The sequence below is a fragment of the Cebus imitator genome, unplaced genomic scaffold, assembly GCF_001604975.1.
Source record: "Cebus imitator isolate Cc_AM_T3 unplaced genomic scaffold, Cebus_imitator-1.0 Scaffold465, whole genome shotgun sequence".
NCBI classification, from domain to species: Eukaryota; Metazoa; Chordata; class Mammalia; order Primates; family Cebidae; genus Cebus; species Cebus imitator.
In genome coordinates this window covers 226385-252887 of record NW_016107780.1, presented here as the reverse complement: position 1 = coordinate 252887, position 26503 = coordinate 226385, and the positions used below count along the sequence as shown (strand labels likewise).

At 34.1% G+C, this 26503-nt stretch overlaps 1 protein-coding gene across 1 annotated transcript in view; it reads right to left on the bottom strand.

The window, feature by feature from the left end:
- PKHD1L1 (PKHD1 like 1) overlaps positions 1-26503 on the bottom strand; it is a 157156-nt gene that overhangs the window by 92948 nt on the left and 37705 nt on the right. The window contains exons 17-27 of the mRNA XM_017512233.2: positions 25715-25858; positions 24022-24179; positions 22347-22460; positions 17872-18021; positions 16714-16841; positions 11401-11564; positions 9733-9905; positions 5565-5712; positions 3130-3284; positions 812-934; positions 244-349 (exon numbers count right to left, since the gene is read on the bottom strand). Coding sequence (XP_017367722.1) covers positions 244-349; positions 812-934; positions 3130-3284; positions 5565-5712; positions 9733-9905; positions 11401-11564; positions 16714-16841; positions 17872-18021; positions 22347-22460; positions 24022-24179; positions 25715-25858 — 1563 coding nt within the window. The remainder of the gene's footprint in view (positions 1-243; positions 350-811; positions 935-3129; positions 3285-5564; positions 5713-9732; positions 9906-11400; positions 11565-16713; positions 16842-17871; positions 18022-22346; positions 22461-24021; positions 24180-25714; positions 25859-26503) is intronic.

Here is a 26503-nt window from a genome sequence, read left to right as displayed (position 1 = left end):
GAATCCTCTACTCCAAAGGCAAGATTTCAACTTCAAAGGAAATATTATTTTTCAAAAATGAATAATTAGTGCCCTTTCCATAGCTTTTTTCTCTGATGGGTTTTTAATTTTCACAATGTAGAACTGTTTGCTTGCTTTAGCTGGTGACACTAGTACACACATAGTTTTAAAAGTCATTAACAGAGTTTCCATTTTGCTAGTTATCTTTCACACCCTAGCATAGGTTAAATATCAGAAAGTTACCTTGAGAAGGGCTTGTACCCAAGACGAGGGGAGTAATGGCAGAATCCCATGTAAATCCACAGTCACCTGAACATTTAGCTGGAATTCCATTGACATAGACTTCAACCTTCAAATAAAGAAACAAGGAGCTAGAGAACAGGGGCAAAGGGGCAGCAGTAGAATATTAATAGGATTTAACAAAAGTGATGGAATTTTGTTGGTTTGCTTGTTTACTAAAATTAGTCTGTATTTTTTCTACTTTGATATTTCATTCATTCTTGCCCTTGGGAAAGTCACCTAATTTCTTTACACTGTAATTGCTTCATTTTTACAGAGCTGCTGTAAAGATTAAATGAAAGACTATATTTTCAATTTCTGGCAGAGTTGAGCTAAAAAATCTACTATTTTATCATAAGGAAGATCATTTTCCCAAAAGTCATAACATAGTATCAAGTTGATCGATGTTAAGACAAACGTTCACATGAAATACAGAAGTCAATCCTCCTGTTTTACCAGGTCTTTAACATATTACAAACTACTTATACTATTAAAATTACATTAAGCATCATGAGAAAAGTTTCAAAAATACCTGTGGCTGTTGACTGGGTGTACGAAGCAGGTCTCCAAGTATGTGTTGTCTGAATAAGCCACCTTCCTTTATCCTTGTAACTGTCATATTAGCCTTTTCTCCAATAATGTTGGAATCATTAATCTATTTTTACACACAATTATTTTACTAGAAAGGTTATAACAAATATGGCCACACTAGTTTTTCATTTTAAATTTCAGCGTGGGTGAAGGTGAATAAAAGTCAAGGATGTAAAATAAAATTCAAAACCATTGTAGTCAGTTTAAAAAAAAAAAAGAAGCCTCTTCAAAAATGAACATAACCTATCCAAGAAAAAAACATTGACCATTGCAATATCATACATTGCATCAATTACAACTTGAATTAAAACTAAAATTAACTTGAATTAATTAAAAAAATAAATCTAAACAAAATGAATCTACTAAATTTGATTTTCTCGAAATGTCCTATGCTTTTTCTGAATATAACTGATAAATAATTGTTAAATAATTGAAAATTTGAGTTCTCTTTCTATCTGAGGGTCAACTTTTCCTTGTATCATTTTTTACTTTTACTCTGGTTTTTCACCTAAGTTTGGAATTATATGTTCTTCCAATGGTAAAAATAAAACCAGGTCAAATCAATATATACAATTTGTTCTTTACAAAATTCTTCTGCACATATGACAACCTTCTGATGCATTCAGGAGCTAACAAAGAGACAGGAGTCTCCATGCTGGCCCATGTGTGAGCCAAATGATATTGAACAGAAATAATGATTAAGCAGAGGAGACTGATTAGAAAAGGTGGAAGACAGTAGATGACAGACACGAGCAGAGGCACCAAGGGAGGCCAGTCACTGGAGCTATCTTGATTGTGGAATTTTCTAATTCAGTTCCCAGCCATGTGTTTTTCTAAAATAACCCCCACATCCTTTTGACAGTTACTATTTTGCACATACATACAGACTTGTGTTCTATGTTTACATACTTGTTTTTGCCCCCACTTCCTTATCTTCTCCACTTTCTCTCCTTCCCCAAATGGTTTCATGAGTAGAGTTCTGAATTTTTTTTTTCTACCTTATGTGATGAATTTCTTTCCAGGTGAATATATGTGGGTCTACACATGGCTGCATAGTGTTCAGTGTGAAAGTTACATCATATAAACTATCCTTCTGCTATTTATGGGGATTTAGATTTCTAGGTTTTTACTCTTACAAATAATGCTGCAGTGACTACCTTTGTGCCTATATCATTTCACATTTATCTTATTATTTCAGTAGGTAAGAGTTATATAAATGATATTGCTGAATCATAAGGTATCTGCATTAAGATACTACTAAGTTATCTTCCCAAAAAGTTGTTCTAATTTTTGTTCTCAGCAACATTACATAGGAGAGACTTTCCTCGAACTCTCATCATTAGAAAGCATTATCTGTTTTTTCTGTTTTGTTTTGTTTTTTGTTTTTGTTTTTTTTTGAGGCAGAATTTTGCTCTTGTTGCCCAGGCTGGAGTGCAATGACACAATCTTGGCTCACTGTAACTCTGCCTTCCAGGTTCAAGCGATTATCCCACCTCAACCTCCAAAGTAGCTAGGATTACAGGCATGCACCCCTAGTCTAGTTAATTTTGTATTTTTAGTAGAGACAGGTTTTCACCATGTTTCTCAGCTGGTCTTAAACTCTTGACCTCAAGTGATCCACCCGCCTTGGCCTCCCAAAGTGCTAGGATTACAGGTGTGAGCCACTGCACCTGGCCAAAGCATCATCTTTTTAATATTTGACAATCTGAATCCCCAGATTCCTCTCCTTCACATACTCTGGGGCTGACTCCTTTCCCCCTTTCTCTTCCTCCCTCTACCTAAAGAAAGGTAATTAGATGACTGCCTAAGTTTTTACTCCCTTATGAACTTGAAAAGGTCATCTTTGTAACCACAAAAGCATCCAAGGCCCCAAAATACAGCTCTCGTGGTAGAACGATAGTGAGGCTGATTCTCTTTGGTACCCCCTTAGCATACATCTGGATTTAGTTCAATTTAGTTCTGAGACAGGCCCTGACTGTGCTCCACCTGCCCCTGTCAAGGGGATTCTAAGACACACATTCCTGGACTTTTTCTAAATGGGATAAGGAGGAAAGTACCAGCAGCTATTCTCCATGAAAGAGAACACTGGTTCAATTTAATTTAGAAAAACCTTCTCCTTAATTTACTTTTAAAGAAATTTTAGTCTATAGTTTGCATTTTTAAAATATGCATAGCTTCCAGTTCTTTTCGGAATAAGGCAGGGCACAAATAAGCGAACAACATGTAGAAGAAAAGAGAAGCCAAGCCAAATGAGGGAACCTGTAGAAGATTCTGCTTTCCACAGGTGCTTCTCCACTTGATGTTCCACGTGTAGCCAGCACAGGTTCCCTCTCGTGTAACTGAGACTCTTCCCATTCCCTCCAGACTCTGTAGAGCAAACTGTAGATCTGCAGCTGACACATCGGCAGGGAGGCCTGCACTCACAGAGGGGTGGCAAACAGCAGGAGTCATAATTTACAAACCGGCCAGACACAGTGGCTCATGTCTGCAATCCTAGCACTTTGGGAGGCCGAGGCGGGAGCATCACCTGAGGTCAGGAGTTCATTGGAAATCAGCCTTGCCAACATCTAAAATACAAAAATTAGCTTGGTGTGGTGGTACACACCTGTAATCCAAGCTACTTGGGAGGCTGAGGCAAGAGAATCGCTTGAACCCAAAGGAAGTGAAGGTTGCAGTGTCCAAGATCATGCCACCACACTCCAGCCTTGGTGAGAGTGAGGCTGCGTCTCAAAAAATAATAAAATGAAATAAATTCACAAACGAATTTCCTTTTTAAAGTACATGAACATCTTAGGTACAATGCTTGTGCATATAGGATTTAAAAAGATCATGGGGAAATGTACTCTGCTACACTGGTTTGTGAGAAAGGATTAATTTTCTTAGTTACTATATTTTGCAAGAATCAATACTATTATCTTTAAAGCAAAATTAGAAATGCCTTTGTTCTCAAGATATCAGGGTATCTGGACACTCCCAAGTCTGGGTCTGTTTAGTAAACATTATTAATTTGTTCCCTGTTCCCTTAACCATAACATCTAGAGGCTAGGAATACCTAACTTTCTGGGGATGCAGCCCAGCAAGTCCCAGCGTCACTTTCCTAGCCCTCACTCAAGATGGAATCACTTTGATTCGAATGCCTCTAACACAAGTACCTTATAACAAAGTGCTCCTAATTTCTCCCTCCTATGCTATATAATATTGCTATAATTCTTTTCACTTGTTCATAAGCTCAATCGCCCAATATATTGTTTCTCTTATTCTTTTAAATACATTGTTATCTGTTAGATCAATTAAGAATAACAAAAATAAAATATGTTAAGTTCAAAAAAAAAAAGTACATGAAATGTGTTCTATGTATTATCACTTGTAAACTCTATGTCCCCCTCCAATGTAGTAAAAATAAAATTTGCATTCTACTATGCCAAGAATTTAGATATTTACTGGAAAAAAAATACAATTTTATCTATCAATTTCAAAATAATAATAAATAATTATTTTTAAATATTATATGAGTAATGTACCTCAAACTGTGGCCTTGGATCAAATATTTTTAATATCAGTTCACAAATAACAAATATCAGTTGATGTTTTCACATCAATTCATTTTGATATTAAAAATAAAATAGTTTTAGTGTCAAAGAGTATACTGAGTGTTAAAATAATCTTTTAATATAAAAATACTTTCATTTTAAAAGTCTATTTTAATTAAATTAATCGACTTAATGTGTATGTCTTTGAAGATACTGATAACCTGTAAGTCATGAATATAAAAGAGAAACAAACATTTGGGAATATAACAGGTATAGTGGATAAAGCAGTGAAGAATACCTAAAAATGCCATTTGCCCTGAATAGCTTCAAATTACTGACATACTCTCAAATGCATAAAATGTAAGAGAAGTACTACTAGAAAGGAATACAGCAAAATGTTTATTATGGTTGTCTAGATTAGCACTGTCCAACTGATAAATTGTGTGAACCACATATATAATTGTATGTTTTCTGGTAGCTATATTTTAGAAGGAAAACAAAACTAGGTAAGATATTTTAATAATAAATGGCATATAATCCCATATATTCAAATGTTATATTTTGACATGTGGCACTAGTCACATTTTAAGTGCTTAGTAGCCACATATGACTCATGGATGTCATACTGGACAGCACAGATTCAGATAATTAAATTATAGATACCTTTTAAAATCATATTCCAATTCTCAATTTTTGTAATATTTTAATAGTATTATTATTGTTTGTGGCTACCACAGTAAGTAATGAATGCTTATTTTTAAAAATGTAGATACTATAGAAAGTTTTGACTTATGAAAGTCATAATTTCAACTGACTTTAAAAGGTGGCTATAAAAATTGTTATAAATTTTGTAGACTTTTAAAAATAATATTTTTAAGCCAAAAGAATAAAAATAAATAGCTTTGGATAGGTGAATTTTTTTCCTAATTTATTAAAAAGAAGAATTTGAAACAACATTATGATTGGCTATTAATTGACCCTAATATGGCATGTATTAACATAGATGCATGTGTGACTTTAATATATCACATATTATTTATATATCAAATAAATAATATATTTGCATGTATGAATAAGTAGTAATTCTCAAGTAAAATAATATTTAATACTTTATAACATTATACATGTATGTATACACCAATATTTTAAACTTTTTTCATATACCTTTGAGAATACGTCCATAAGCTTGAATGTCAAAGCTTCCACTTAGAGGTGGAGATGCAGCTTGAATTCTTTGAATATGAATTTTTGACTCGCCTGGCCAATTATTTCCTCTGTAGACAATCTTATTCTCTGTCTCATGTGTGATTATCTAATTTCCAAAAATAAATATTGAGAAAATGATTAAACTTAACAATGGCTTACATGATTTCTATTTCATCATGGTACAATCCTGTGACATGACATAAATGAGCCTCATGTATTCAAGATTCTTCAGAACATTAAGGAGTGTCACATAAATCAACACAAGCCATACCTATATAACTGCAATAATGAGGCCAAAGTCAACTCAGTAATCTGTGTAGCAATCAACTGGAACTGCAGTAATACCTCATTAATTCAGAATACACCCTCCATCACTCAAGGAACAAATATTTATTGAGCAGGCACTCTGTTCAAGGTACAGTGCTAATCACTGCAGAGAGGCAAAGAAGCATGAGATGTGGTCTTGGCTATTTAAAAACTAAAACAATTTTTCAAAAACTGCTACATGGAGTCTTGAAAACTTAACCAACAATTTAAGAAAGTATATGATCAATACAGTGTCTGATCCAGGCTAAAAAAAAAATACTTCTTTAATGTTCATTGCTAATCAATTGACAGAAGCAGCACATGTTATAGAAATTCATAGACTGCCATCCTAATAATGAAAATTATATTCTCCTGTTTCTGATCCCTTGTAGTTATCTGTTACCACTATAAAATTTAAAATGATAAGACTTCTAGCCCTCAGAAATGAATAAACAGTGCCAAAAGACATAAGCAAGAATGTTCATAGCAGCTATATTCGTAATAGTCCCAAGCTGGAAATAATGCAAAAGTTGTTCAATAGAATGGATACATTATGGTATATTTACACTATGAAAAAATACACGGCAATGAAAAAGAATGAAACTACAGTATATGCAATGTGAATCTCACAAAATTGAATGAAAGAAGCTAGATCCAAGGAGTACACACTATATGATTCTACTGATATGAAGTTTAAGAGCAATAAAAAATAATTAATGGTAGTGATGTCAAAATAGTGGTTATTGGAATAAGGAGTGAGTTCAAGAAAGGAGATAGGTTCAAGGAAGGTGCTTGGGGAGCTAATGATTGTCTTGATCTGGGTAGTGATTACATGAGTATATCTACTTTGTAAAATGTTGAATTCAGCAAGTTTATAAGATACAAGATAAACACACAAAAATAAATTACATTTCAAAATTTAAAACACAAGACCATGTACAACTGCTCAAAGAAAATGAAACACATACATAAATCTCACAAAACATGTAATAGACCTGATCTGAAAATTGCGAAATTCTGATAAATGTAATGAACGAAGATCTAAATATGCTCATAAAGCACAGCACAAAGAAGATAAATAAATGGAGAGACATATTGTGTTCATAGTTTGGAAGACTCAATATAATAATGGTGTGAATTCTCTTCAAAACAGTCTATAGATTTAATGTAATTCTTGTCAAAATATCAGCAAGGTTTTTTTGTAGGCATAAGGAATCTTATTTTAATATTTATTTGGGAAGGCACAGGACGTAGAATAGCTAAAACAATGCACAAAAAAACTAAAGTGAGAAGAATCATTCTGCTCAATGTTAAGCCTAACTATACAGATGCAATAATCAAGAAGGTGTGGTATTGGTGGAGGGACAGACCAATGGGAAGAATAGAAAACTCAGAAATATGCCCACACAAATATGATTTTTGACAAAGGTTCAAGTGTCATTAAATGGAAGAAAGATAGCCTTTCAATAAATGGTGCTGAAACAATTGGAGGCATAGGCAAACAAATGAACCTCAACCAAAAATCACATCTTATATAAAAATTAACTCAAAATAGATCCCAGCCTTAAATATAAAATGTAAATGTATAGGGTTTTTAGAAAAAATGAAAAATCATCAGGACCTAGAGCTAAGTAAGTTCTTAGACTTGAAACCAAACGCACCATTCATAAAAGAAAAAAATGATAAATTGGGTTTTATAAAATTTTTAAAACTTTGTTCTGTCAAAGAACTTAAGAAGATGAAAAGGCGAGGTACAGTCTCGGAGAAAATATTTGCAAACCACGTATCTGACAAAAGACTTTTATTAGACATTTCACAGTAGAAGATATGTAGGTGGCAAATAAGTTCATAAAAAGATGTTCAACATCATTAGCTATTAGGAAACATCAATTAAAAGGAAAACGAGCCATCGCTACACACCCTACCAGAATGCCTAAAATTAAAAATAGGGACATCACCAAACACTGGCAAGACTGTATAGAAACTGGATTGTACACTGCTGGTGGGAATCTAAAATGGTACAACCACTTTGGAAAAAGTATGGTAGTTTCTTTAAAAACTATACATATTCTTACCATACAACCCGGTAATTCCACTGTTGGGAATTCAAGCCAGAAAAAATGGAAACTTATGTCATGCTAAAGCCTACAGATGAATGTTCATAGCAGTTTAATTCAAAATAGCTAAAACCAAGAAACAACTCAACTGTTCAACAGGTGAGTAAACAAACTGGTACATCCATAACATTAAATATACTTAGCAATCAAAATGAACAAATTGATCAATACAACTTAAATGAATCTCAAGGGAATTATACTGTGTGAAAAAAGCCAGTCTCCAAAAGCTATGTATTTGTATCATTATATAACATCTGATTCCATTTTTGTAGCATTATTGAAATGACAAAATTATTGAGAGAATGAATTAGTGGTTGCCACATATAAGTGAGTGCAGGAGGAAGGGAAAGAGGCAGGTGACTGTGACAGCATGGCTACAAAAAGGTAGCACAAGAGATGCTCGTAATAGAACTGTTCTGGTCATGGTCAGATGAAGCTACACCTGTGATAAAATTGTACAAGAACCACACACACACACACACACACACACACACACACACACACACACAATCCTGGAAAAATCTGAATAAGGTCAGTGGGCTTTATCATGACAATTTCCTGGTTATGATATAATGCTATGTTATACAAAAAAATTATCATTGGAGGAAAATGCATGAAGGATACAAAAATAGTTCTGTGTTATTTCTTACAACTGCATGTGAGTCTACAATTATTTCAAAGTGAAAGTTCTTAAAACAATTTATTGATCTATGCATTTAACATATGTGCATTACATGTATTTGTCACTTGAATTTTTTTTAAAAGGTCACAAAAATCTAAGTCCCGTATTCTTGAATGTAACCTTTGATAAATAACTAAAGATAGAGGTTACAATTATCTATTAGTTTATTGAGGAATCTTGAAAAATGGGAGAATTTTGACACAGATGTTTTGAGAATACAAAGCCCTGTGTTAGTTGTTACATTTTCTAATAGAGTTAAAAGACCGGAAAGCATTCGTGAAATGTTAATTTTTAAGAGATTAAAATATTGGCCCAGGGTGAGATAAAGGCAATTTTTTTGGAGTTTTTATAGTTTTTCAGTAATTTTAATCATAAAATTGTTTACTTTGCAAAAAGTTTTCTGTGAGGCTCTAATCTAATTACAATGATTAATGATTATTTAACCTTTAATCTTGAGCTTATTATACTTGTTTTTTGTTTGTGGCAGGAAATTATATTAACTCATTGAATATTTTTATAGAAATTTAATTTTTAAATTTTTCATATTTATAATATTTAATACTAGTATTATCATAACTGTACAAAAATTGTTTAGATCCTTTTAGAATTATGAAAAAACACTGCTTTCTTCCCTTGTATAAATTTTCATACAAGCAAAAATAAATGGTGTTTATAACAGAAACAATTTAAAAGCATAACAGAATCTCAACTTTTCTTTCAATAATTTCTGTTTAAGGATCTTTATTGGAAGAGTCCATAACTTTTTCTTTTAAGCCCACAGAAAAAACTCTATATCTGTCTTGTTTTTTAAGGGTATTTTTCCCTGCTTTCCTTCCCATAGACATATTTCTTGAAGAATTTTTTTAACACTTAAAGCCAATTTAATGCTCCAAATCATATAATCTTGGTATAGTTAGTTATATTTTTCTGTTAAAGATATTCTATCTGTATGTTGGCTATTTAAAAAAAAAATAAAAAGAAAATTCACTACATCCAAATTAGTGCAAAATTCTAGGCTTACCTGCCCAAAACTCACAGCCATCATGGGTATATTGTAACTGCAATTATATGAAGTCATGGTAACAAAATATTGGTGTGTCATGGTTGGTCCATTTATTTTGGTCCAATTCACCTGAAAGTGCTCTAAAAATATTCCTTTATTTGCTAATGCAGGAAGTCTTCTCTTGGGCATTTCTAAAGAATATAAATAAACAAAAATATTAGGTTGGTGTAAAAGTAATTTAGAAGTCAACCTAATAGATGGGAGATAAAATTGCATTGCTTCTGTTGCTAAAAAGAAAATCATCAAATAATATCAACATTGTCATGGAATAAAATATTTAAAATCAAGTATTAGAAAGAAGACCTGAAGGCAAGTGGTCTGCGAAACTTGCTAAACTTTCACTTTTATATGAAAAAGCTTTATGTCTTTTGAAATATAAACCCTATCAAGTAAAAATCAAATATTTAAAAGACACCAATCTGGGCTTCCTCTAGCCTTCTGTGGGCCAGTTAGCTCTGTTCTGTTCGAGGTCCCCGAAATGTGTTCGAGGTCCCCGAAATGTGGTGCACACTAGGATGTGTGCTTCATGAGGGCAGGACAAAGATTGGCTTCTTCATTGCTCTTTCCTTAGTACGTGACACAATGCCTGACACATAGTAGGTGCTAAGTGAATATTGTTTAATGAATGACAACATTTATCCCAGCACAATCCATCTATCTATGTGTTCCACCAATTATAATGTAGGTCTGGTGACAGCAGATTCAAAAGGAGTGACAATAAAGTAGTAACATTTATATTTTTTGTTATACTTTAAGTTCTGGGGTACATGTGCAGAACGTGCAGGTTTGTTTCATAGGTATACACGTGCCATGGTGGTTTGCTGCATCCATCACCCTGTAATCTACATTAGGTATTTCTCCTAATGCTATTCCTCCCCTAGGCCCCACCCCCCAACAGACCCTGATGTGTGATGTTCCCCTCCCTGTGTCCCTGTGTTCTCGCTGTTCAACACCCACTAAGTGAGAACATGCAGTGTTTGGTTTTCTGTTCTTGTGTCAGAAAAAATAACTCACTACCTTGCACTTGAAAGCAGTTCCAAAGAAAAGGATTCTAATGTTGCTCTCAAAAATGGGAAAAGCCACTTTTAAAGTGACTATTTGGAGTTAGGATTGTAGAGTTTAATTTTTATTATTATATCTCATAAATGTCATGTCTATTAACATGACTAGAAACACAATACTAACACTACTGAAATGAAGATTTCATTTGTTGTATTATTTATTATCACTCTCAAGTCTATGAAAAGTTTCAAGTCAATCTTAGTAGACAGATGTCACTGTCAATAGTTGCATTTTGGGAATAGATCTCTCATGGTAGTTGGTTTCTCAAAAATAAAACAAAGCAAAATGAAAACGTTTGCCATAGTATATTGATCCATAAACAAAATCCTGGACTATGAAGCAAATTCATGATATTGTAAGAAAGTTTACATTAAGGATTCATTTATCCTTAGAATAATCACCTTGCCCTATTCATTAAAAAATAAAATTATATTATTGAGATAAAAAATGACATTAATATTTAGAGATTAATGTTTCTACCCATACTACAGAATATAAAAATAATTTCCATGGTAAGATTTTACCATATTTAGATTACAGTAGAGATAAAATGATACAACATACCATCCAATGTTGAGATTGTAGATGTGTGTCCAATGTACACTACATCCACATAGAAGGACTGTGATTCTGATGCTTTCTGTAAACTAATCCTTTGAAGACAAATATTTGTCCCAGTGTATTTTGTTCTTATGAGATCCAGAAGGTCTATGCAAGTGTAAGTCCAGCTGAAATACAGTTGATTAATTTTTTGTATAGATCAGTGATAATGTTTAAGCAAACATACTTTTAAAAGCATTACAATTTTATAGAGAAAAATATTTTTTTCCCACAAGACCACAAGGGAGCTTTATTAGCACCAAAAAGCGGCCATAACAAGGCACAGCAGGCAGAAACTTGGCAGTAAAAGATTTAGCATTGTATACAAATTAGACTTTCTTTTATTCGAAGCCTTGGCAGGAGCCACAGGAATGTAAAATAACATTGTATAACAACAAGTAAGGACAAAAAGAAGCACACACATTGGTGTAGAGCACATTATCAAAACAAGACCCAAGAATGAAGTCATCAATTTTAGTGAACAATACTAGGCATAGAACAGTAAATTCAGTCCACTGCTAAGAAGCAAAACGAACTTGATAACACTTCCAGGAAAGTTCCCTGGAGTAGAATTGTCCATTGTTCTAAGTGCTAGAAGGGTATTATTTGTAGATATAAATGGTTGCATGATACCTTTTAAATGTATAACTTAGATTAAGATTTTCTATTAAATGTTAACTGTATTTGAATCCCATAAATTACAATTAAGCATTAAAGCTATGAGTTTGTAACAGATATAAATACTGCCATCCAAATAATTAAGTATAGTTTAACAATAATCTTTCATCAGCTACCACTGTAGTTATTAACTGACTAGTTTGTTTGGGCACCTTATGGTCTCATTTTCTTCATGGTTCATAAACTCATCATGGGATCCACCTCTCATTCATTAAAGACTAGACTACACATATCAGTTTCAGAAAATTGTATGCAAATGTCATTAAGCTAAAGTGCACTTTAAATTTTAAAAAGTACTTAGGGCCTCAATGTAGAATTGTACAACGAATTACACGATTCTAAAATTTTAAAAACCACAACTTAGAAAATTTGGCATGTTGAACAGGACCCTTTATAAGGGAAAAGGAGACTGCAAATGAGAGCAAAACTGAACTGCACACTGTGCCTTTGTGATGAGATAATTCCATTTTTTGAAAAGAAAGGCAGGCTGTTTTAAGATTTTTAAACTTGATTTACAAATATAAACCACTTTTTGGAAAGTTGTAGAACCATTTTGGGGGGTGGGAAATGGCACTTTTAACACTAACACTGTACTGAAAACAAATACTAATACTTCTACTTCATCTAGGTGGACTGTCTGACCTATATTAAAGGAGGTCTAGAAATACCTGTTAGAAGCAGATAAATTTATTTTGTCTTGACTGGTAATCGTTTTATTAAGGGAACGCTGTTATTTTTAACAATCATGATATTCTTGCTTAAAGGTCTTGTAACATTAAAGGTAAAGAAAATCCATGAATATTATCAAATGTAATGCATCTTAAAATTACTGCACAGCAGATAAATTTTTTAATTTTTTAAAAAAATTTAGTTTTCTTTTTTGTGGGTACATAGTAGGTATATGTATTTGTGGGGTACATGAGATGTTTTGATACAGCCATGCAATGCATAATAATCACATCATGTAAAATGGGATATCTATCCCCTCAAGCCTTTATCCTTTGTGTTATAAACAATCAAATTATACTTTTAGTTATTTTTAAATGTACTATTAAGTTATTATTGACTTTAGCCACCCTGTTGTGCTATCAAATACTAGGTCTTATTCATTCTTTCTAGCTATTTTTTGTACCCATTTATGATCCCCATCGCCCTTCAGCCATCCCAAATTATAGGCTAATAAGAGAGGCCTATTTAATAATATGGTAAGTGATGACTTGACTGATGAAGAATGACGATCCATAAATGTTTCAAAATTCTGTAGCAGTGGAGGAGGGCATAATGTAAGGGTGATGGGCCTCAAAAGTAAAATTGTGATTTCACTGTTCAATTCAAAGACTCCTTCTTGTTGTAGCAAAATGTACCTTCAGATGTCCCTTCAAGAAGGATTTCTGATTTATAATGATGGACTATGGGATTATCCATGATATGAAGCAAACTGGGCATGAAGCAGTGGTATGTAACCATTCTGCCGACGGACTGTTCATGCTCCTTGCCACCTAACAGGGGCAGGCTGGCTTGACTCCTGACATTGCATCTGCCTACGTGACTGCCAACAAAGGATGTCCTCTTCTGAGTCAGTAATTCCTCTGTGGAATGGCAGAATTCTTCCCACTCATTTCATTCATTCCAGGAGCTAGCTTCAGTCCCATTTTATACAGCAGACTCAACTGTGTCATGATCTCAAAGGCATATATTTGTGCCTTGGGGAACTCAACATCTTTTTCAATACTAATATATCTCTCTCAACACAAATAAATGGAAATATACCCAGTGCTCATGAATTAGAAGAATATTGTTAAAATTAATGTTGTTAATTATTATCAAAATCATATGATTCTGTGCAAACACCATCCACAGCATATATAGAGCTCAGGCATCATTCTCTTTCTCTTCTTTGAAGTCCACTTCAGCTTCTACCAAACTTCAGTGTCTAATGAATTTAGTCTTTGTGTAACAAGAATTTTTCTTTCTCTACATTCTGTGGAAACATGTGGAGATCTCAAACTTGGGACAAAACATCCATCATTATCTTTTTGGTGCTTATTTCAAGAACTTAAGGGATATCTGAAGCAGGACTTTTGTGTTTCCTGAAGAATTCTTTGAAAAGATTAATGCCCTTATTAAAGATTTTCCTTCCAACAAATTATCTGTTGGACTGTGGATTCCTTTCTCATGGCTAAAGAGATTCTGACACCTGTATGTGAACTTGGTCCACAGTTGCCTTCACTTTATCCATTGATTGATCAGAGTATCTGAAGGGAATTAGGTCCATATGCTCAGGATATGATGCCAGAGATGTATACTTCAAATATGATGTTGATGTTTTATATTGAAAATGAAAGATTATGACTTCCTCTACACACACACACACACCTTTATTTGAGACAAGATCTCATTCTGTCACCCAGGCTGGAGTGCAGCAGCACAATCTTGGCTCACTGCAGTCTGGACCTCCCAGATTCAAGCAATCCTCCATTTCAGCCTCCTGAGTAGTTGGGACTACAGATGTGCACTACCATGCCCAGCTGATTTTTGTATTTTTTGTAGATATGGGGTTTTGCCATGTTGCCCAGTCCCCTCATTTTTTTTAACATAAGGTCATTCCAGTTCCACAGGAAGGATAGCTCTGATATGGTACCACCCGTTTGCCTAGTCCCATCTTTTGTCACTGTTCCTGCCACTGTCCCCATGAACACAACTGATTTCCTCCTGATAGAGCTTGGGGACCTAGCTTTGCTGGAGCACCTCCAGGCCTTCACCATGGCTGTCTCCCATTGCATACTTCTTGTCCTCCAAAATAGCGTTTAAAACCATTAGCAAACAAGGTTTCCCTTCCAGTCCAACATATGTCAACAATTTTTAGAGTATATGAATTTCTAAAGTTATGAATTGGGAACTGGCTGATGCATTTTGAAAATAATGTTGGGGGCCAGGCATGGTGGCTCATGCCTGCAATCCCAGCATGTTGGGAGGTCTAGGTGGGGGAATCGCTTTAGCCTACGAGTTCAAGACCAGCTGTGGCAACATGGCAAGACCCAATCTCTACAAAAACAAAAAATCAGCTGGGTGGGGTGGTGCACAACTGTAGTCCCAGCTACTTGGGAGGGAGGTTGGAATGGGAGAATCACTTGAGCCCAGAAGGTAGGCTGTAGTGAGCTGTGATGGTCCCAAAGCACTCCAGCCTGGGTGACAGAAACAGACCCTTTCTCAAAACTAAATAGCGTTGGGATGATGTAGAAAACAGGACAACTGAAATTGCAGATTTGAACAGCAGCTTCTGCATCAAGAGATTTCTTCCTCCATCAAGACTAACCTTTTTTCCCATCTTACTACTCTCCTCTCCATTAACATCTTGCCTGTTTTTATTTCTTGTTTTTGTTTTGTTTATGGTCAACATTTAGTTTTATTTCCAACTTTGGATCCTTTTCTCACTCTCTGTCTGGGTGTCAAGAGGAGACACTGGTTCTGTCTCATACTTGTTCCACACGTGGCAGTTCTGAGTCACAGAGTCGTCTTCTATCATGAGAAGAAAATAGTGCTCTCCATATCTTATTATAATAGAATAGTGCTCTCCATAACTTATAAAATGATGGAAACTTACGTGACATGTATTAAAGTAGCATGTAAACTGTTTAGACCTATGTAAAATAAAGATTGTGATGTAGCTATAACAGAAAAAAGCAAAAAAAGAGAAATCTTTTCAAGGTATGGAAATCATATCATGGTTATTTTTATGAGAAAAATTTTATATGAAAGAAAAACTTCTAAAATTGTAGAAAGGAAATGTTCTATGTCTTTAGTGGAGTGATGGTTACATGACTGTATACATGTGTTAAAACTCACTAAACTGTGCACTTAAAAAGAGTGAATTTTACTTTATATAAATCATACTTTAATAAATAACAATTTATGGGGAGTACTTTATAAAATAGAAAAGTGTATGTCTCTGTGTATGTCTTCACTATTATTTGCATTATAAATGAAATTTTTGCATATACTGTGTATAAACATACATTCCAGAAGATATAAAAATTAATAAAACCATAAAAATAAGTATATAGAACTAAATTGTGCTTAAGGGCATGACAGTTGTAGTCACTAAATAGCTTTTTCTAGGTTCATTTAATTTCTTCATGTTTCTCTATTTGCATTTCTATGTGTCTAACTTTTGGCACAGCAAGCATTATTTCAAAATATCTTTACTCACTTTTTTTTTTCTAGTGATCAAAGTATAATGACAATACTTTGATAAGCCTGTCTCCTTCTACCTTCTAGCAGTAACTAGGAATATTATTAAATTTAGTAAAATATAATTTAAATTCTAACGTGTACCATTGTTTTGTCTTTTTATGGTTATGGGTGATTATGACAATTTATTTTCATGATCTATATATTTCTTTATAACACGACTATTTCTGTTGGATGTATATGCATAGGATATGAAAACTACAGTTAAATCCATTATGTGTATGATTTGCCCCATCTCCTCAAACAGATCAAAACAAAAACATAAAACCCCAAGAAATGGATTTGTCTTACCTTTGTAGTTTATCTACTGTGGTATAACTTAAGTTTTCAAATTCATAGGTAACTTACTTGTTTCCATAAGCAAAGTTATATGTGAATTGTACATCAGTGCTTCTAATAATCTTGCTACTACTGTCTTGGTACTGGAATTTTAGACCAATATAATTTGCCAGGAATCCTTTGTATGCTAAACATAACTATATAAAAATACAAAAAACATTGGTAACAATATATTACCATTACATTGTTTTGTAACAATTCAGATAAATTCAAATTAAATAAATATTTATTGAGCATTTTCCACATAAAATTTACCAGAACACAGAGAAAGAAATGATTAATTTCAGCCAGTTAGCTGCAGAAGAAGAACTGGGAAAAAATTTATAGACAAAGTGATGCTGAAGTGACCTTACAATTAATGATTAATTCTCTATGTTTTTTTTTTTTTTAGGTATAGTTTCCTTTAAAACTGGAAACAATTCACTCCCTGTGGAGAGGAGTTATGTACTAACTCTAAGCTATTCAGTAAAAAGTCCAGTGCACATAGAAAAGAAGAGAGGTAAACATTCAGGCAGATTAAATGGGATGTAAATATCATTGAACATTTAGAGATAGAGAATGAGTGTCACTGTAAAATAGTAATTAAATACCAATTTTAATGGTCCCCCAAGTACTTCGGCATGCCATATATATTAAGAAATTTGAACTTTAGTATATGTGCCACAATTTAAGAATTTTAAAATAGGAGAAAGGGTGAATTTATGATTAACAGTCTTAAATACCCTTAGTAAAACTGCCATCTCCTTTGCTCAAAATATTGTTTCACTTCTCCCTGACTGGATACCCAAGATCATCCTATGATGGCTATCAATTTTTGTTTCTTCCTAATTAATGAAGAAAAATGAAAGAGCTTATATATTTTTAATTATTTTAGTATTTAAACCTTGGGTGCAAATATTTTTTTCTGAAATTAAAAGAGAGATATAATACATGATACATGGTGCTATATACATACATATGTGTGTGTTTATATATACATATATATATATATAATTTTAAGAATCTTCAGAAGAGGAAACCACAAGCACCCAGAATTCACACTGTAGTGCCTGTTACAATATGGCATACTATTCACATGGCAAGCATTTTTCCGTCTTAAAATTTCATGAAATTTTGTTACCAAGGTATTGTCCAGATTCAATTAGCATATCATTTCATTGAGCTTACCTGATTATAAGGAAACAATAAAATGTCTCCATATGGTAGTCTGTTTGGTTTAACATCTGCTGAGTCAAAAAGAACAGCTGGGTTTTTCAGGGAGTAACGACCACAGTAAGCATCAGTTTCAGCTGTCTTCTGCCCTCTGTTAATACGTTCCTACCGAAACAATAATATTTCAAATGAAAACATGATTTATTGTTCTGCTTTTCCTCCAACATATGCACCCAAACCATTCAAGGTTCAATCCAGATGCCACTGTTTCCCCGATTACTTTAACTTGAGATGTTTTCTTCCTTGTCTGAAATCTAAAGCTCTCATTCGGATCCATAATTATATAATTCCTTATACCAGTATTTGACTAGTTTCCAAGTTGTTTTTCTCCTTACATTATGAGCTTTGTATGGATATTTATTCATTCTTTCCATGAGTGTTTATGCAGTGTTTACTGTGTGTCAGGTTTCTGTTTGTTTGTATGTTTGCTGTTTAATCTTGAGGATTCAAGTGGTGAAGAATCCTATCCCTGTAGATAGAGGCCACCCATCTAAGACAAAGAAGCCAATGATTATCATACTTAGGCTCACAGGAGGCATCTAACTCACATAAAAGCATCAAGAAAGATGGCTCAGGGGAAGTGACAAATGAGTTAAGTTTTTAAAGATAAATGGGAGTGGCTGGAATGGAAAAAAGGTGTCAAATGCACGGTGCAAATGGTAAAAAGAAAGTAGGGGCTTCAGAGAGAGGTCAAAATACGCACAAAAGAACCAGAGGTATGAGAGAGCATGGTGCTAGAAATGCAAACTGTAAGGTTAGGTGCGGCATGGAAATGCATGTGAAGGTAGTGATGAGAGATGAAGTAGGAAGAAAGCAGGAGGTAAATTACATGTGCCATCCTCATGGCTGCTAGTACTACATTCAGAATAGAACATAAAAACACATATATTTATTTAATGAAGCTGAAAAGGTCATCCATTAAATGGAAAGATTTTTTTCCTCACTAATCTGCTCTTGAAAAGTATCCTGAGAGATATTTTCTAAGGATTTATATTTATACCTAGGGTGTTGATCTGAATTAAATAACTATGTATTTTTTTTATTCTTACAGTTTTTACTTGGAAATAGCATATATCTGGCTTGCTGAAGTCTTGAAAATGAGAATTAGAGAGTAAGTATTCAATTTTCTTCCTTTACTGTATATTTTTAAAATATCTCATTAAGAAAGAAATAATGACTGGGCCATGTACTAATTAACCACAGTGTTATGTCAAAAAGCAAGACAAGCAATTACATAGAACTACATAATACATAAATATATATAATGCCCCACATTCTCTGAAGCCAATTAGGAGAAAGGATATACTGTGCATCCATGTTAAGAAAACAGAAACAAAATGACATAATTTGGATCTGTGTCCCCACCAAATTGCATGTTGAACCATAATCCCCGAAATTCAAGGTGGGGCCTGGCAGGAGGTGATTTGATCATGGGTGTGGATTTCTCATGAATGGTTTAGCACCATCCTGTCAGTGCTATTCTCATGATAGTAAGTGAATTTTCACAAGGTCTGGTTGTTTAAAAGTATGTGGCACCACCCCACTCTCTTCTCTTGCTCTTGACCAAGGCAAATGATGTGCCTGTTCCCTCTTTGCCTTCCACCATGATTGAAAGTTTCCCAAGGCCTTCCCAGAAGCCGAACACATACCAACATCATGCTTCCTGTACAGCCTACAGAACTGTGAGCCAATTAAACCTCTTTTCTTTCTAAATTACCCAGTCTTAGGCATTTCTTTATAGCAATGCAATAATGGCTTAATACACAAAATAAACAAAAACACTGCAAATCTTAACTTTGCTCAGCTTTTCTGCTTTCTAGCAAGAAAATTAATGTGTAGTAAAAAAACGTTTTTAAAATTTATTTTATTGCATTTTAGGTTTTGGGGTACATGTGAATAACATGCAAGATTGTTGCATAGGTACACACATGGCAGTGTGATTTGCTGCCTTCCTCCCCATCACCTACACCTGGCATCTCTCCCCTTGCTATCTCTCCATAACTCCCCACTCCCCACCGTCCCTCCCCTATTACCCCCCAACAGACCCAGTGTGTAGTGCTCCCCTCCCTGTGTCCATGTGTTCTCATTGTTCAACACCTGCCTATGAGTGAGAACATGCGGTGTTTGATCTTCTGCTCTTCTGTCAGTTTGCTGACAATGATGGTTTCCAGGTTCATCCATGTCCCTACAAAGGACACAAACTCATCGTTTTTGATGGCTGCATAATATTCCATGGTGTATATGTGCCACATTTTCCCTGTCCAGTCTATCATCCATGGGCATTTGGGTTGGTTCCAGGTCTTTGCTATTGTAAACAATGCTGCAATGAACATTCGTGTGCACGTGTCCTTATAGTAGAACAATTTATAATCCTTTGGATATATACCCAGTAATGGGATTGCTGGGTCAAATGGAATTTCTATTTCTAGGTCCTTGAGGAATTGCCACACTGTCTTCCACAATGGTTAAACTAATTTTCACTCCCACCAACAGTGTAAAAGTGTTCCTATTTCTCCACATCCTCTCCAGCATCTGTTGTCTCTAGATTTTTTAATGATTGCCATTCTAACTGGCGTGAAATGGTATCTCAATGTAGTTTTGATTTGCATTTCTCTAATGACCAGTGATGATGAGCATTTTTTCATATGTTTGTTGGCCTCATGTATGTCTTCTTTTGTAAAGTGTCTGTTCATATCCTTTGCCCACTTTTGAATGGGCTTGTTTGTTTTTTTCTTGTAAATCTGTTTTAGTTCTTTGTAAATTCTGGATATCAGCCCTTTGTCAGATGGGTAAACTGTAAAAATTTTTTCCCATTCTGTTCGTTGTCGTTTCACTCTAATGACTGTTTCTTTTGCTGTACAGAAGCTGTGGAGTTTGATTAGGTCCCATTTGTCTATTTTGGCTTTTGTTGCCAATGCTTTTGGTGTTTTGGTCATGAAGTCCTTGCCTACACCTATGTCCTGAATGGTTTTGCCTAGATTTTCTTCTAGGGTTTTTATGGTGTTAGGTCTTAAGTCTTTAATCCATCTGGAGTTAATTTTAGTGTAAGGTGTCAGGAAGGGGTCCAGTTTCTGCTTTCTGCACATGGCTAGCCAGTCTTCCCAACACCATTTATTAAACAGGGGATCCTTTCCCCATTGCTGTTTTTGTCTGGTTTGTCAAAGATCAGATGGTTGTAGATATGTTGTGTTGCCTCCGAGACCTCTGTTCTGTTCCGTTGGTCTATATCTCTGTTTTGGTACCAGTACCATGCTGTTTTGATTACTATAGCCTTGTAGTTTAGTTTGAAGTCCAGTAGTGTGATGCCTCCCGCTTTTTTCTTTTTGCTTAGAATTGACTTGGCTATGTGAGCTCTCTTTTGGTTCCATATGAAGTTTAAGGTGTTTTTTTCCAGTTCTGTGAAGAAGGTCATTGGTGGTAGCTTGATGGGGATAGCATTGAATCTGTAAATTACTTTGGGCAGTATGGCCATTTTCATGATATTGATTCTTCCTAACCATGAACATGGAATGTTTCTCCATCTGTTTGTGTCCTCTCTGATTTTGTTGAGCAGTGGCTTGTAGTTCTCCTTGAAGAGGTCCTTTACGTTCCTTGTTAGTTGTATTCCTAGGTATTTTATTCTCTTTGTGGCAATTGTGAATGGCAGTTCATTCTTGATTTGGCTCTCTTTAAGTCTGTTATTGGTGTATAGGAATGCATGTGTTTTTTGCACATTGATTTTTTTCTTGAGACTTTGCTGAAATTGCTTATCAGCTTAAGATTTTAGGATGAGACGATGGGGTCTTCTAGATATACAATCATGTCGTCTGCAAATAGAGACAATTTGACTTCCTCCTTTCCTATTTGAATACCCTTTATTTCTTTTTCTTGCCTGATTGCTCTGGCTAGAACTTCTAATACTATATTGAATAGGAGTGATGAGAGAGGGCATCCTTGTCTGGTGCCACATTTCAAGGGGAATGCTTCCAGTTTTTGCCCATTCAGTATGATATTGGCTGTTGGTTTGTCATAAATAGCTTTTATTATTTTGAGATACGTTCCATCGATACCTAGCTTATTTAGGGTTTTTAGCATAAAGGGCTGTTGAATTTTTTCAAAGGCCTTCTCTGCATCAATTGAGATAATCATGTGGTTTTTGTCTTTGGTTCTGTTTATATGGTGAATTATGTTTATAGACTTGCGTATGTTGAACCAGCCTTGCATCTCTGGGATGAAGCCTACTTGAAAAAAATTTTTAACAAATGGATTATAGAAGGCACTACCAATACCACCTATCATCAAGCCTTACCAATAAATGTATAACAAAGTCATTTTTGCAATTTGACTGTGAATGATAAAATTATTAATACTAATTCAAAAGAGAAATAAAATTTCAAACCATTATATAAACTGTATTTGGTCAGTTTTGCAGTTCATTAAATATTTCATACCAGATTAAAATCAGTTTCATAGTCTCTGAAGTATTTCACAACAAATCCTTCTTCAAAATTTGTGATTTGTGGTGGACACTTGGTGCTAACCATTTCTTCCACTGCTCTCTGAAACTAAATTAACAATATAAACATCAATAACTTCTTTTCATGAAAAGTTAGAACATTAGTAATTAGTAATAACTACTACTGATTCTACTAATTGGTTCTAATAGAACATTTTCATAATTCCCATATTTTAGTCATGATTATGAGTTAATTTTTTAAATAATTTTAAGTTAGTGTGATAACTTTAGTGGCCAATGAGTTTTCAAGACTTTTATTCTAGAATAACAATAGCTACAGACAGTTGGCTAATATTAGCATATATAGTTATTATATAAGGCAGACATTTCTTTAATAGCTTTTTAAAGAGAGCAATGAAGCAAACCTAAATTAATTAGTACCCAATTAGATAGATTCCAAATAAATAATTTTTCCAACTAACTCAAAATTAACTGAAAAAAAAACTATATATGTCAATGGATTCTGGCCAACATGGTGAAACCCTATCTCTACTAAAAATACAGAAATTAGCTGGGCATAGTGTTGCATGCCTGTAGTCCCAGCTACTCAGGAGACTGAGGCAGGAGAATCACTCAAACCCAGGAGTTGGAGGTTGCAGTGAGCTGAGATCATGCTACTGCACTCCAGCCTGGTGACACAGCCAGACTCCACCTCAAAAAAAAAAAAAAAAAAAAAAAAAAAAAAAAAAAAAAAAAAAAAAAAAAAAAAAAAAAAAAAAAAAAAAAAAGTTTACATGCATATACTGTAAGCTTGTATTTATAATTTTTCAAAAATAATACATTATTGCAGATTATACAAAAATTAGTATGTATTCACAAGTATCCTATAATTTCCATATCAGTTTCTCTGGCAAAGAACAGAAATAATTATTATTTAGAACAAAGGGCTTGAAGCCATATATACTCTTTAGTCCTCAAACAAATATTAATTTCATTGTCCAAATAGTTGTCAAAATGTAGTAACTCACAAGCATTCTTTCTTTTTGAATAGCTGCCCCCTATGGAGATACATTAGGCCCTGTTGGCACAGACCTAAGAACTCCCTTTTCCTTCTCTTGTCTTTGGAATATTTCCTCCCTTCTCTCCTCACTATGGGCAGCCTCCAACCTATCACACCAAATAGAAGAATGTATTACTCCTCCTTAAAGTGTTCTTTATAAAAGGTTGACATTTAAATGGTGTTCCGTTTAATAAAATATTAGGATATTTAAACTAACCAATATTTTAAGCTTGTATTATACTATATCTCTCAAGGAATTTCTGATTTTACAGAATGACAAATTGGGTTTTGAGTGAAGAACAATGCCAGTGTAGGCAGAGGGACTCGAAGCTTCCACACATAGGCAGGGCAAGGCTTTGGAAACTTTGAGATGCCTTGTTTGGAAAAAGGGGTAGCTACACTAGGTTGTCTCTTAGTCTCCTTTCAGATAAAAGTGTCCACATTATATAACAGTATATAACAATACATAAATTGTGGTAAGTTGATCAGATGATAAGTAATTTGCAGTGATTTTGGGAAATAATGTCTCTTTCCCATCTGTCTACAAATGACCTGTGAATGCTGTGAGAGGGTGCAGGAAAAATGCATGGTAGAAACATTCACAGCTTACTTCAGCCTCTGATGACCATGGAGTGAGCGGCTTAGAAGAAATCCCATCCCAATTCAGTGTGAATGTCTCCAAGCTGGGTTTTCCTTTGGTTTGTTCTGTAATATCCAGTGTAACATTATTCCCTTCAAAGACTTCATAACCAAACAGGTCAAAGTCTCCTGAAATTAAGTACCAAACAGAATTTGTGACAGTTAACTAATAAAATGCCTATATATATATAACTATACATAATTATATATATTAAATAGGCACTCCAATTTAGCCAAATTGGTTTCATTTGGTGGTCCATTATCACAACAGAAGGAAGAATGGGGAAGATGTAGATCCTTAAATTTGAGATTTATCCGTAGCAGAAATAGCAAAACAAAGTGCTATATACGTAAGGTGCTGTTTCCATGGCTGAAAAGGAAGTACTATAAGATAAACAGACATATGTATTAGGACCATGAGATAAAGATCAATGAGCAGTACAATACTCCATAGATTTTTTTTTAGTTTGTGCTAGTATCATTATTTTAGTAAAAATGCTCAGCTGGAATATCACAGTTTTCTGTAGACATGAAAAGGGCACAAAGCTGAATTCCAGGAAACAGTCTCTGACCTGTGAGGTTTGTTCACACCATGCCACTTTTTAGAGCATCTTTGAAAGGATGCTCTACCAATGGAATCTCACTGATCTTTATGACTCTTTGTTGGGTAAAGTCTTAAAATCTGCCCAGTTATGATTTGGTACCCTATTTCTTAAGGTCTCTGCTGAAGCCTTAAAAATTCTCTCTGATGTATAAAAATATATCAAAAAGGATATTCATATGTTTATTTATATAGTATTTTGACAATCTAATTTTTGGATACTTTTTCAAAAAGTGTCCAAAGAATTTGATTTCAAAACATCAAATTCTTTATTCTCTACTAAAAATCAAATAAACAATTTCATAAAATGAGACATAAACATTGAAGTAACATTTTCCTTACATAAATTGAAAAATGATCGCCCCAAGAAAAGTAAACACACACACATACAAACACGCACATTCAGGGACCTACTTTCTGAGCTAAATATACCAAATAGCCAAATTAGTTGTTAAGCCTGACTTGAAGGCAGAATGTCTATGTCAATATTTCCAAAAGCGTTTTCTGTAAAACATTAATAGGAGGTTAATAGCTATTACTTGAAAAAAAAAATATGGAGAGATAAAATAAGCTTGTATTAAACACAGGTGAATTGATTTTTTTAAAAAAATATTGCAGGACTCATCAGGGGTTTTAATATTGCAATGAGCTCTGCCAATCTTTAAGGAAGAGCCATGATATGCAATGTCTCACATGTGAATTTGACCACAAAATCCTTTCATTAGGCAGGATTTGATCAGATGAGCATTTTCTGGACGATACTGATTTGCCTAAATTTTATTTCCAGAATGAACATTTTCACTAGTTTTTACTAACTTATAAAGTAAGCTATTACATGGAAAGTACATTTGTAGTACATATAGCACATTTCTTATGCACTGGAGTTTTACATTCCTTGAAATACAAGTAAAATTTAAATTACCATAGGAAAAAAAAAAACCATTTAATTTCTGTTTCTCCTGACATTAAGCAAATCTTTTTCTCTGTCATCTATGGTACTTTTAGAGTGGCACAGGATACACATTTGTTTCCTACAGAAGTACAAAATTAAACACATGTTTACCTCTAGTTGATATGAATGTTATCGTGTAGATATAGCTCCAGGTATTCTGTGTTCTTATCACTTGAACTGTGTCCGGTTTTATAGACCAGAGATCATTCAAGGCTGATTGCAGTATGAATTCAGATGCATCAGCAGGTAGGAAGACTTTTGGTTGGATTAAAACAAACAGAAAAGTTGAAATCTTTCTGAGCTACCACAGCCAACACTGATGTCTTGTATTTAAATTTTTAAAGCACCTATACTCTGTACCATGTAAGTTATCACCTAGAGAAATTGTATTTTGAAATTAATTCAAATTCAATATTATTGACTAATTAATTTGTGATCTCTTTGAGGACCGGGCTCATAATTTGTTTTAATATTCCCACAGTAACAATCATTGGATTTGGCAAAGAATAAGCAATCATCAATATTTTCTAATTAAAACAATTAACAGTAGTAGCAAAAGTTAGTTTAGGATTTATTACAAAATATAGAAATGCATTGTTGTTTATTAGCCAATAAATTAGTGTTTCATAGGCCTATCACTTAATTTCAAAAATTGAAAGACATGTTTACTTCTGTGCAATGATGAATTTAATTCCTTTTTTAATTTTAATTTTTTTAAAAGTTCTGGAGTACATGTCCAGGATGTGCAGGTTTGTTACCTAGGTAAATGTATGTCATGGTGGTTTGCTGCACCTATCAACCCATCACCACCTAGGTATTAAGCCCAGCATGCATTAGCTATTTTTCCTAACCTAATGCTCTCCTGCTGCTAACCCCACTACGCAACAGGCCCCAGTGTGT